Genomic DNA, 13441 nt, shown 5'->3' on the forward strand with positions numbered 1-13441 from the left:
GGGAGTAGGCGGGGCAAGCCTGGCAGCAGTGCTCTTGGTTGCAAAGCAGCACACCATGGTAAATAACTCATTGGGGTGAGTGGAACTTTTCCTAGCACAGGCAGGTCGTGCCTCTCTGCAGCATTCCACCCAGGGACGTAGCTACCATTGAAAATGATAACAAAGCATGTTTTTATCGTTTTATTCTTCTCCTTAGTGTCCATTCTAGGGGCCGTGGCCATGGGGATGACAAACACGACGGGGAGTGGTAGGTGCACATCTATTAGTGGGCCTGTGGGTTTGGCCTGCCATCTCATGACGGCCAAACCGACATGCGCACTGAAGCTGTCTCCAACCCGAGGTGCGTTGCCAGGTTGGAGACAGGAGGCACCGGCTCCCATTGTCTGTGTGAGTGCAAATCCAAGCCTCTCAGGTCAATCCTGACGCTGCTCTCATGCATGAGAGCAGTGTTAGGATTGGCCGCAGGATAGTCAGAGAGCCTGTGCCTGCAGTGGAGCCAGAAGAGCTGCGATGCGGCATGCATTCAGGTACTTTTTAGTTTTTTTGTTTTGTCCCCCCGCCCCTTTGCCCCGACACCAGCCGTGACAGCACTGAAGGGCAAAATGCTGAGCTAACCCCATTGTTATTCGAACTGCTGTTTTTCTGGCTGTGCACAGGTCTCTTCCAAAGACACGTTACTGTGTGCCTGGTCACTATTGATCACTGGATGACCAATAGCAAATTCAAGTTGAAAGGTGCAAGAACCAAGATCATTGTGGAATCACAGGCAGTGCAAGCTGCCTATTAAAACATGGCCAGTGGACCTTCATGGTGCCTGCCCCTTGCTGGTGAACTTGGTGATGAACTTTGGAGTCCATATCGACTCCACGCTCCCTTTGATGCCCCACAACAGTCATTATTAAGCCCACACTGTTCCCATTGTGCACAGGGTCAAGACTGAATTGCATATGGCTGGGTCGAAAATGGAATGGCATGGTGAGCAAAAAAACGATGGATTCAGGCCCAGATCTCTGAACTGGGGTGAATGTATGACATTGTTCTGCATTCTGTCCATCAATTGTTCTTTTTGCATTTGTCACCCCGAGTGGGACGGGTATGCCTAGACGTGGATCCCGTGCTCTCCATGCCACTGGAGTCAAGCTATCCTGGCTGATGAGGGCTGAAAGCCCGAAACTGGTTCTAGGATGCTTATTTCCAGTCCAGAGAGGACCTGGCCTGGCAGTTCAGGCTGGAATGTTCCCATTGGGCACAGGGTCAAGACTGATTTGCATATGGCTAGGTCTAAACTGGAATGGCATGGTGAGCAAAGAAACCATGGATTCAGGCCCAGATCTCTGTACTGGGGTGAATGTATGACATTGTTCTGCATTCTATTCATCAATTGATTGTTTTGCATTCTTAAGAGTTTGAAGCACCATATAAATACAACAAAAGTACAAACCAACTATCATATGTATTTTTGTTACACTGACAGTCACTTTAGTAAGGAGGTGGATACTTGCTATAGATTATGGGACTATTGGTTATGTGATGGAATAATGCATGCCTGAACCACACGGTCTTAACCACGACCACGTCTTTGCCACGCAATTTCATGTTAGACATGAGTGGTAAATGGACATGTTTGATAAAGATCACACTTCTGCCCCTCTGCCCTGAGCCCTAAAATTTGCACCTCCTGCTGTCTTTTCTACCCACCCCAGCCCTATAAACTTCCAGACCCCCCTATCCTGAACTTTAATACTCAACCCCACCGCCCCTAAAAACAACTCCAACCACAGCCCCCTTCCCTGAGCACTAAAACCAACCCCCACCCTCTAAAACGTACCCTCACTTCCCCCCTACCCCCACCCTACTGCCCCCTGGCCCTGAAAACTGCCCCTTTCCTGTACTGCCCTGAGCCCTAAACCTCAGCCCCCTAAAAATTACTCCGATCAGAGCTCCCTCTCTGAGCCCTAAAAGCAGACACCGCCCCTAAAATCTACCCCACCTACCCTCTACCTCAGTCCAACTGCCCCCTTTGCCTGTAAACTGCCCCTTTCCTTTCCCCTGCCTGAGCCCTAAACCTCCTGTCCCCCCAGCCCTGAAACCGACCCCCAGCCCCCAAAACTACTCCCAACCCGAACAAACTACCACCACCCTCTCCCATGCCCTGAGTCTTAAAACCCCTGACCCCCAGCCCTGAAAACTACCCCGACTCCCCAAGCCCTGAAAACTACCCCCGAAACCCAACAAACTACCCCCACCCTCCCAAAACCCCACTTACCTCACCGCCTCATCCCGATCTTTCCTCTTCCTCCTCTTCCTCCTCTTCCCCTGAGCTGCAGCCAGCAACTAAACCGTGCATATGCCTTAACCACACGTATGCGTGGTTAATGCAAGCGTGGTTACGCTTGCGGTGTCAGAACACTTGTTGCTATTTGTTGCATTGAGATATTTGGTGTGCAACTGGGACCGTGGGAGGGTGAGAGAGAAAAAGAAAGCTAGCTGGTAAATATTTGATGGTTCTGGTGTAATTAAGAAATAGCTTGAGCTCTGTGACTTGATTTGACCCCCCGGTCTAAAACAAACAATTATACTGCGAATGTATTTTAAACCAGGTTTCAGAAGCTCAGCTAAAGGCTTTGCATTTTGGAGAACTAATGTTGTTAAATATGTCATTGTTACCATTTACAGCATATATTTTTTCCCTAAACTTTGAGAATTGAGATTACCCATGGGTAGTAGAGTACTTATATGTCTACCCATGGGTAGTAGAGTACTTACTGGGGTATAATTGTTTTTTTTTCATTCAGTCTAATGTGGAGCTGTAGTGAGATCAAGCATTCAGAAGCAGCTCTCTACTCTTCACCTTCCGACCTAGCTTCTTCTGCATAGGATGACCAGATGTCCCGGTTTATCAGGACTGTACTAATTTTAATACATGCACCTCAGTCTCCTAAGAGACTCTTTTGGGACAGATGATTGCCCTGGCTGTGCTCTGGGTCGACTGGCCTATAGGCTAATCAGGCAGTGGCAGATGGGCTGGTCTGGAAGACCATTGTGTTGGCCAGTTTTTTAGCAGTTGGGGTCCAGTTGGACCCATTTTTACTGTTGATTTCCCTGAAATTGCCACTTTTTTACCCATCTGCTTCGCTAATGGGGGCCACTTTAATTAATTTGGTGCCCTGGCCTATGTCTTGTCCCAGTCCGACGCTGGCTGTGCTTCTGCACCAAAGGCAGAGATGCAAGTGTCACACTTTGGGGCTTGTCTATGGCTTCTCTTGACTGTCACAGTGCGGCAGCTTAAGTCCACCTTGCTGCCAATCAAGAACTTCTATAGGCCGGATGCGAGTGTGGGTCTTCTCAAGTGTGGTGGAAAGGCTCCAGAGTCTGTATGTCCATGTGTTTGGTCCACACCATAAACAGTGGGTAGAAATTGAGGAGCAATGTAAGTATTGGCAAATATGGCCACTTCACTGGCATGTTCTTTACTGTTTTAACTTAAAATATATATACACACACAAACACATATATATGTGATTAGCTACCTACTGGCAGTTGCCAGTATATAGTTATAGTTAGGACCTAGTTTCCATAGGAAAAGCATTTTTGTTTTGCTAATAACTATGGCACCGTTTGACTAATCATCACAAAATTTTCAAAAGTAGTTTTCCACTCACTTTAGCTGCTGCCTGGAAAACTTTGGGGCAAATCGTCAAGTGGGGGCTGAAAAAAAGAGTTTCCCAAAACATGTTTTCCCCAAGCAATTTCCCTAGGGATTTTAGATGCAACTACAGACCGAACCACTGAATAGAATTACATCAAATTTGGCAGCAAGCTAGATCTTGGTCTAGAAAGATCTCTTTTTGTGATTTGGTGTGAATTCACTCTGTCATTTGGAGTTATTAAAGAAAAAAGATATACATCTAGAGACAAGGAGGGTCCACTAATCCGGCAGATCTCAAAATGATCAGGAAATAGTGGCAGCCATCTTGGGACTGAAACTTGGCCGAGTTTCAAGATAAAAAACTAAAAATGACAAGAGGGCAGGTTAGTAATACCCTGATCCCTAAGAGTCCCTGGGCCAATTTTTTTTTTTTTTTTACATTTTACCATGAATCCGCTGGAAAGTAAAAAAAAAAAAAGGAAAAGCATGTTTTCCTGTGCTTTTTTTCACTAAACCCCAGGGTCGGCCAGATCCAAGGGGGGAATTATATTATCATATAATGGGGAGGAGCCATATGCGACACCCTCTGCCGGGCCACTTTTGGCCCCAGGGATCCTGTACCCCAGAGCCCGGCCGATGTACAAAACGGGGAGGAGGGCCTTGTTGCCCCCCTCCCGGGCTGATTTCTACTCCATGGACCCCATTCCCTGGGGCCTGGCCTTAGCAAAAAAGGCTATCTATTGGTGTGGCATTGACTCAAAGCCCAGTCTCTACCTGGCCAGGCAGCAGCACCAGATCACGTGGCAGGACTAGACGTCAGCTCCAAGGATGTTGCCGGTGGTACCCGAGGGTGAAGGTGACGCATCCACATAACAGGCTGTAGTATACCTCACTCTGATGGACAGTGACAGGTGAGCTACTAGCAACTGTCCGAGGAGAAAAGCCTCCTTTTCAAACCTGGCCACCACCAGTAATATATCCATTGGGGTGACCGGACGAGTGAAACAGAGTGCAGCACGACCTTCCTTTCAGCTGTTGGAATCCTTGACCCCACCCGGGCCCAGATGAAATCAGCTCACAGAAAAAACACACACACTCTTGTTCATAATAAGGGGCTACGTGAGGGCTGCAGGTAGCTATGAAAATGAATTAAAAAGTAATAATAAAAGCATTATGTTGTTATCCCCTACCTAGGCAGAAATGGAGCCCGGGGGTATGTGGTCACAAGCCCCCACCCCGCCCCGGCTGTGCCACCAGTGAGGTGACAGGTAGTTGCCATACCACGCTGCCTTCCAGGGTGACGCACTCGTTAGTAATCGTGTTAGTGCCGTGATGAAGAAGAGAAGTGATGGTAGGCCTGAAGATAACCTGAGCAGGTTAAGCGCCTCGAATCCCCTTTAGCTCTGGTCCAGACAACCAAACTCTCTTGTTCAACGAGAAATGTCTGAACCATTTTTCAGTGCGCGAATTGTAAAGAAACTGCTCCTTATTAGAAAACCAAACATGGGAAATGCGTTCCCAGTAGTTCCTGCCCACTTTGTTCTCAGGTGTTAGACCTCAGAGCATGCATTTTTTTTGTGTGCATATTTTATATAGCGAGAACTCGACTCGAAGGTATTGGAGCGCTTTACATGAGCACCGTATTTACATTACACATTCAGGCACGGGGAGATTAAGTGATTTGCCCAGAATAACAGGATGTGGACGGGAAACAACCATCACAACGCAACTTTTACAACGCACTACCATCACAACGCAACTTTTACAACACAAGATCCATTATAACGCATGCCATTACAATGCATGCCATTACAACGCAGGTGCTGTTACAACGCATGCCATTATAACGTAAGTATGGGTAAGTATTTAATTTAAATAATATTAATTTATTTTTAAATTAATTTTCATAAAAAATTATAATTTATTATAATACATTTGAATATTTTACTTTTTTTTAATGTATTTAATGTAATGTTATTTAAATTAAATAATTAAAAAGAAATGTATTTTAATGTAACCCCTTACCCTACTTTTACACCCCCGGGAGTTAGAATAATAATTTTTACCCCTACACTATCCAGCACTTACCCTACTATTACACCCTCCTGGAGTTAGAATAGTAATTTTAACCCCTACACTATCCAGCACTTACCCTACTATTACACCCCCCTGGAGTTAGAATAGTAATTTTTACCCCTACACTATCCAGCACTTACCCTATTATTACACCCCCCTGGAGTTAGAATAGTAATTTTAACCCTTACACTATCCAACACTTACCCTACTATTACACCCCCTGAAGTTAGAATAGTAATTTATACCCCTACACTATCCAGCACTTACCCTACTATTACACCCACCTGGAGTTAGAATAGTATTTGTTACCCCTACACTATCCAGCACTTACCCTACTATTACTCCCGCCTGGAGTTAGAATGGTAATTTTAACCCCTACACTATCCAACACTTACCCTACTATTACACCCCCCTGGAGTTAGAATAGTAATTTTTACCCCTACACTATCCAGCACTTACCCTACTATTACACCCCCCTGGAGTTAGAATAGTAATTTTAACCCCTACACTATCCAACACTTACCCTACTATTACATCCCCTGGAGTTAGAATAGTAATTTTTACCCCTACACTATCCAGCACTTACCCCACTATTACACCCCCCTGGAGTTAGAATAGTCATGTTTACCCCTACACTATCCAGCACTTACCCTACTATTACACACCCTGGAGTTAGAATAGTAATTTATACCCCTACACTATCCATCACTTACCCTACTATTACACCCCCCTGGAGTTAGAATAGTAATTTTTACCCCTACACTATCCAACACTTACCCTACTAGTACAACCCCCTGGAGTTAGAATAGTAAATTAAATTGTATTTAAAAAACATTTTTTTAATTTAAATTAATATTTTTTTTAAATTAAAAATAAATTAATATTAATTAAATTATATACTTGCCTATACTTATGTTGTAATGGCATACGTTGTAATAGCATCTGCGTTGTAATGGCATGCGTTTTAATGGATCCTCTGTTGTAAAAGTTGCAATGGTATGCGTTGTGAATGTATGCGTTGTAACGTCATACATTTGATGTGGACGCGACCTTGAGGCTCGAACCCTGGCTTCCAGCACCAGGAGTCTCTTCTGGGGGTGTGGGGGGGTATGCAGCTTAACAGCTCCCCGGGCACACTGAACTTTTAATCAGCTGAGTTAAGTCTGGACACAGCACCTTCTTTGAGCTGGAACCTCTGCAGCATAGGTGCTCAGCTGGGATACACAAGCATCACTGATCTGGATAAGCCTGAAGCAGAGGAGCTCCGTTCGGACTCAGAACCATTTTCGAGCTAGATGAGTGTGCAGCTGAGGAGCTCTGATTCCACGCAGGGCCATCACACAACCATCACTAAGCTGCACGAGGATCAAAGGAGCTGCATCTCCAAACACATCTGCTGTGAGCTGAATGAGTCTTTAGATGAGAAGCTTCTCTGGCACTCACAGTGGTGTCTGGGCTTAATGAGTGTGCAAGTGAGAAGCTTCTCTGGCACTCACAGTGGTGTCTGGGCTTAATGAGTGTGCCAGTGAGGAGCTTCTTGGCACTCACAATGATGTCTGGGCTTAAGTGTGCAAGTGAGGAGCTTCTCTAGCATGCACAGTGATGTCTAGGCTTAGTAAATGTGCAAGCGAGGAGCCTCTCTGACACTCACAGTGATGTCTGGGCCTAAGTGTGCAAGTGAGGAGCCTCTCTGGCACTCACAGTGGTGTCTGGGCTTACGTGTGCAAGTGAGGAGCCTCTCTGGCACTCACAGTGGTGTCTGGGCTTACGTGTGCAAGTGAGGAGCATCTCTGGCTCTCACAGTGGTGTTTGGGCTTAAGTGTGCAAGTGTGGAGCTTCTCTGGCACTCACAATGATGTCTGGGCCTAATGAGTGTGCAAGTGAGGAGGTTCTCTGGCACTCACAATGGTGACTGGGCTTAATGAGTGTGCAAGTGAGGAGCCTCTCTGGCACTCACAGTGGTGTCTGGGATTAAGTGTGTAAGTGAGGAGCTTCTCTGGCACTCACAATGATGTCTGGGCTTAATGAGTGTGCAAGTGGGGAGCTTCTTGGCACTCACCATAATGTCTGGGCTGAAGTGTGCAGTTAAGGACCCTCTCTGGCACTCGCAGTGGTGTCTGGGCTTAAGTGTGCAAGTGAGGAGCCTTTCTGGCACTTGCAGTAGTGTCTGGGCTTAAGTGTCAAAGTGAGGAGCCTCTCTGGCACTCAGTGAAATCTAAGCTTAAGTGTGCAAGTGAAGAGCCTCTCTGCACTCGCAGTGGTGTCTGGGCTTAAGTGTGAAAGTGAGGAGCCTCTCTGGCACTCACAGTGGTGTCTGGGCTTAAATGTGCAAGTGAGGAGCCTCTCTGGCACTCACAGTGGTGTCTGGGCCCAAGTGTGCAAGTAAGGAGCTTCTCTGACACTCACAGTAATGTCTGTGCTTAAGTGTGCAAGCGAGGAGCCTCTCTGGCACTCAGTGTTGTCTGGGCTTAAATGTGCATGTGAGGAGCCTCTCTGGCACTCAGTGGTGTTTGGGCTGAAGTGTGAAAGTGAGGAGTCTCTCTGGCACTCACAGTGATGTCTGGACTTAAGTGTGGAAGTGAGGAGCTTCTCTGGCACGTATAGTGATTTCTAGGCTTCGTAAATGTGCAAGTGAGGAGCCTCTCTTGCTCTCACAGTGATGTCTGGGCTTAAGTGTGCAAGTGAGGAGCTTCTCTGGCACCCACAATGATGTCTGGGCTAAATGAGTGTGCAAGTGAGGAGCCTCTCTGGCACTCACAGTGATCTCTGGGCTTAATGAGTGTGCAAGTGAGGAGCTTCTCTGGCACTCACAGTGATGTCTGGGCTTAAATGTGCAAGTGAGGAGCTTCTCTGGCACGCACAGTGATGTTAAGGTTTCGTAAATGCACAAGTGAGGATCCTCTCTGGCTCTCACAGGGCTGTCTGGGCTTAATGAGTGTGCAAGCAAGGTGCCTCTGGCACTCGAATAGCTCCTCTGATACAAGCGCTCATTTCATGGGGGTCAGTAATCCTGATTAAGGCGGCAATGGGACCCTGCACTTTGATCAGAGCTGCAGCTTTTACAGAAATATTTCACTTTATACCAAGCACACGTTTCTCCAGGTAAAACTTCGTGATGTTTATGCAGGGAAAATGGTGCAGCTCGGAATGGAAGAAATCATATCAGACTCTCACATCATACCTCATTTCGAGGTCAGGAACTTAGAACAACTAGAAAACGCCACTCCCCACCCTATCCGCAGGCCCCCCAACCCTATCCGCAGGCACCCCCACCCTATCCGCAGGCACCCACACCCTATTCGCAGGCACCCCTGCCCTATCCGCAGGCACCCCCACCCTATCCGCAGGCATCCCTACCCTATCCGCAGGCACCCCCACCCTATCCGCAGGCACCCCTACCCTAGGCACCCCCACCCTATCCGCAGGCACCCCCGCCCCATCCGCAGGCACCCCCACCCTATCCGCAGGCACCCCCACCCTATCCGCAGGCATCCCCACCCTATCCGCAGGCACCCCTACCCTATCCGCAGGCACCGGGTATTACCACCCCGAACACTGGAGAATTCGTAATAAGTCACATAGGTTAGGTATGAGCTATCAGACTCTCACATCATACCTCAGGCACCCCCACCCTATCCGCAGGCACCCCTGCCCTATCCGCAGGCACCCCCACCCTATCCGCAGGCACCCCCACCCTATCCGCAGGCACCCCCACCCTATCCGCAGGCACCCCTGCCCTATCCGCAGGCACCCCCACCCTATCAACAGGCATCCCCACCCTATCAACAGGCATCCCCACCCTATCCACAGGCACCCCCACCCTATCCGCAGGCACCCTGCCCTATCCGCAGGCACCCCCACACTATCAACAGGCATCCCCACCCTATCCACAGGCACCCCCACCCTATCCGCAGGCACCCTCACCCTATCAACAGGCATCCCCACCCTATCCACAGGCATCCCCACCCTATCCGCAGGCATCCCCACCCTATCCACAGGCACCCCCACCCTATCCGCAGGCACCCCCACCCTATCCGCAGGCACCCCCGCCCCATCCGCAGGCACCCCTGCCCTATCCGCAGGCACCCCCTCCCTATCAACAGGCATCCCCACCCTATCCACAGGCATCCCCACCCTATCCACAGGCACCCCCACCCTATCCGCAGGCACCCTGCCCTATCCGCAGGCACCCCCACCCTATCCGCAGGCACCCTGCCCTATCCGCAGGCACCCCCACACTATCAACAGGCACCCCCACCCTATCTGCAGGCACCCCCGCCCTATCCGCAGGCACCCCCGCCCTATCCGCAGGCACCCCCGCCCTATCCGCAGGCACCCCCACCCTATCTGCAGGCACCCCCACCCTATCCGCAGGCACCCCCACCCTATCCGCAGGCACCCCCGCCCTATCCGCAGGCACCCCCACCCTATCAACAGGCATCCCCACCCTATCCACAGGCATCCCCACCCTATCCACAGGCACCCCCACCCTATCCGCAGGCACCCTGCCCTATCCGCAGGCATCCCCACACTATCAACAGGCATCCCCACCCTATCAACAGGCATCCCCACCCTATCCACAGGCACCCCCACCCTATCCGCAGGCACCCTGCCCTATCCGCAGGCACCCCCACCCTATCAACAGGCATCCCCACCCTATCCACAGGCATCCCCACCCTATCCGCAGGCACCCCCACCCTATCCGCAGGCACCCCCACCCTATCCGCAGGCATCCCCACCCTATCCGCAGGCACCCCCACCCTATCCACAGGCATCCCCACCCTATCCGCAGGCACCCCCACCCTATCCGCAGGCACCCCCACCCTATCCGCAGGCACCCCCACCCTATCCGCAGGCACCCCCACCCTATCCGCAGGCACCCCCACCCTATCCGCAGGCACCCTACCCTATCCGCAGGCACCGGGTATTACCACCCCGAACACTGGAGAATTCATAATAAGTCACATAGGTTAGGTATGAGCTGGCTACGCTTGTAGCTTAGCAGCCCCTCCCGAGACGTTTCAAGGCACAGGCAGGAGTGAGCGATTGCCCATGGCCCCCGCCTTCTGAGGGGCCGTTGGGGACGTAACTTTTTCTCTATTTTACTTTAATCGATTTCTTTATCCCAATTTTTTACTTATCATTCAATTTTGTTTGCCATCATAGGACTTGCATTAGTGCACAATAGGTAATACATTTCAAAGTTGTCCGAAACAGATCCCCTAAATATTTTTTGAGAGGGCTCCCAACATTATTAGGACAAGCATGAGCCCCTCTTGACACGAATGACCATATCTGAGCTGGGCGAGGCTGCAGCTCCGGAGATCCCCAAGCATAACATCATTACCGAGCTGGCAGTATGTCAAGCCCCAGATCCCACCCCAGTGCCAGGGAGTCTGCTGCGGGGCATTGTCTTAGGCACACACTGTGTCTGCAGTAAGGGTCCCCTGAAGCGCGCCTCAGCATTTACACAGGTTGGAATATCCCTAATTCAGGGAAAGAGGATGAACTCAACCACATTCAACAAGGAATTCGTCTCGGCTTTCTCCGACAAGGGATTGAACTATAAATCACCTGCGATCACCGCTGGAACCCCAACACCAGCCCTTGAATTCCTGGGTGAGTAGGGGACACCAGGTACCTCCAGGGTCCAATAATTGTCCCCTGAGGAGCTTGAATGAGTGGAGATCAGATACACTCTGGACCAGATATTCATTTTACGAAGAGCTGGGATTGGCTTTGGGCACTGGTGACACATGCACATTGACTAATCGCAGATGAGCTGTGATGGACAAAGGGCAGCCATTCCTCTTGATCTGATCTCTGAGGGGTTGTGAAAGGCAGAAGGCATACATACTCTACGGAGGAGCATGTGGGATCAAGGAGCAGGTACGGGCAGCACTTACCTTCTCTAGGCCCATGTTGTCCATGAAGAGCGATTCCATGTAACGTCCAAAAGACTGAAAGGCGAAGTCGGGGAGCGATCTGAGAGGGTTGTGGGATATCTTCAGGTCCTCCACCACCCTCAGCTTGCTCATGGCTGCCACCGGGTAGCTGCTAAGCTGGTTACCTTCGAGGTGGAAGATGGCCAGGTTCTCCACCTCATCCAGGGAGCCGGGCAGCATGGAGGTGATCTCGTTGTTGGAGAGGTACAGCCAACGAAGGTCCTTGGCGCCAGCAAAGGTGCCAGGTTTCAGCTCACGGATCTTGTTGCTGCTCAGCTGCAGTACGAAGAGGTTGATGAGCGGGGAGAAGATGCCTTTGGGAAGCTCCGCCATCTTGTTGTGATCCATGTACAGGTACGTGAGCTCGGACAAGTCATCGAAAGCCCCTTGCTTGAGCGTGCTGATCTCATTATTGGACAGGTACAGATAGACCAGCTTATTCAAGCCCCGGAAAGCCCCGCTGGCGATCTCTTTGATCTGGCTGTGCTGCAGGTGGAGGCTCACCACCCCTTTCATCTCCTTGAAGGTGTTGGTGGCCAGCACGGGGAAGCTGTTCCTTTGCAGGCTCACGAGCAGGGTCTGGTCAGACACCTTGGGGACCTTCTTCAGCCCTGCTCCATTGCATATGACATGCTGCTGCCCCCCCATAGGGCAGTTGCAGTTTTGGGGGCACGCCTGCAAGATGGGGATGGCCCATGACAGCAGAGTGAGCTTGAGGAGGAAGCTGGTGCAGTCCATGGTCAGCACTGAGAGGAGCTGCAGAGGGGGAAGAGAGGGAAAGTGTGCTGAGCTGTGAACACAGGGCTATTTATAATCGCATTTCAGAGCAGACCCAATCCAAAAACCACAAGCAGCAGCCAGACTCCTGCGTGCAGGCGGCACATTTTGGGAGCAGAGTGTGAAATTAACCCCAGTGCAACCAAATAGAGATGTTCTGGGCCGGAGAGCAGTTATATTGGGAGGAGGAGGGAAGGGCTGGGGAGTCAGGGTCATGTAACAGGGTAGAGAGAGAGCAGGAGGGAGGGACTGATGTGCACCTGGGAGCCTGGACTTCACCTCCAGCCAGCCCTTTGTATTTGAGTATAGTCTTGCAGTCAGCGCAAATGTATTATAGTTGCTGCAATTTCGTCTTCGGCCTTCAGCAGTAGTCTCTTAAATTATTTTGCTTTGTGTGTGGTACCAGTATTTATCTGTGCATGCTGTTCTCGTCTGTGTGTGCAATCTAAGGGAGTGATGAACTGCTGTGCTGGTGACCGTGGTGAGTGTGCTGTCACGTCTGAAGGTGGATGGAGTGCTGTGAGGCCACATAGAAGGCACGAGAATACTACACAAATGTCAAGTAACAGTAACAACAAGGGGCCGGATTACAGACGCAACCGGGGCATGGGCGTCCGCAGAAATTTTTCCAGGGGGGGGGCAACATTTTTACTTCATCACCATCCTCCGACATGATTGAGCACAAGTATTAAATAAACAAATAAAAAAATCTAATAAGACAAAGAGCTTAAATAAACAAAGAAACCCATGGGGTGGGAGGAAAATCATGTGAGGCTTCACAGCAGATTACCTGGCAACCACAATGAAACAGAGGAAAAACAAACAAGCATTGGCATAGCCAATAGGTCTCGCCTTTGGGACCTTATAAGTGTTTAGCCATGCAACACTTGATGTTGTTGCACCAAGGATATTGTCCTAGACAACTAAACACTTATAAGGTCCCGAAGGGGAGACCTATTGGCTATGTCAATGCTGTTTTGTTTTTTAAATGACA

At 49.9% G+C, this 13441-nt stretch overlaps 2 protein-coding genes across 4 annotated transcripts in view; one reads left to right on the plus strand and one right to left on the minus strand.

Annotated features, from left to right (window-relative positions):
- The window catches only part of CHAD (chondroadherin), a 96726-nt gene extending 84263 nt beyond the window's left edge, over nt 1-12463 (minus strand). For 2 of the 3 annotated variants that reach the window (XM_086930826.1, XM_086930825.1), the window contains exon 1: nt 11632-12462. In XM_086930826.1, the coding sequence (XP_086786952.1) occupies nt 11632-12408 (777 nt within the window). In that variant the 5' untranslated portion in view covers nt 12409-12462. Of the gene's footprint in view, nt 1-11631 lie in introns of all 3 variants that reach the window. The other variant, XM_086930827.1, reaches the window with a different exon arrangement.
- Nucleotides 1-13441, plus strand: part of ACSF2 (acyl-CoA synthetase family member 2) — a 652634-nt gene that overhangs the window by 483440 nt on the left and 155753 nt on the right. The window lies entirely within an intron of this gene.

The sequence above is a fragment of the Lissotriton vulgaris genome, chromosome 7 (assembly GCF_964263255.1).
Source record: "Lissotriton vulgaris chromosome 7, aLisVul1.2, whole genome shotgun sequence".
Classification (NCBI taxonomy): Eukaryota; Metazoa; Chordata; class Amphibia; order Caudata; family Salamandridae; genus Lissotriton; species Lissotriton vulgaris.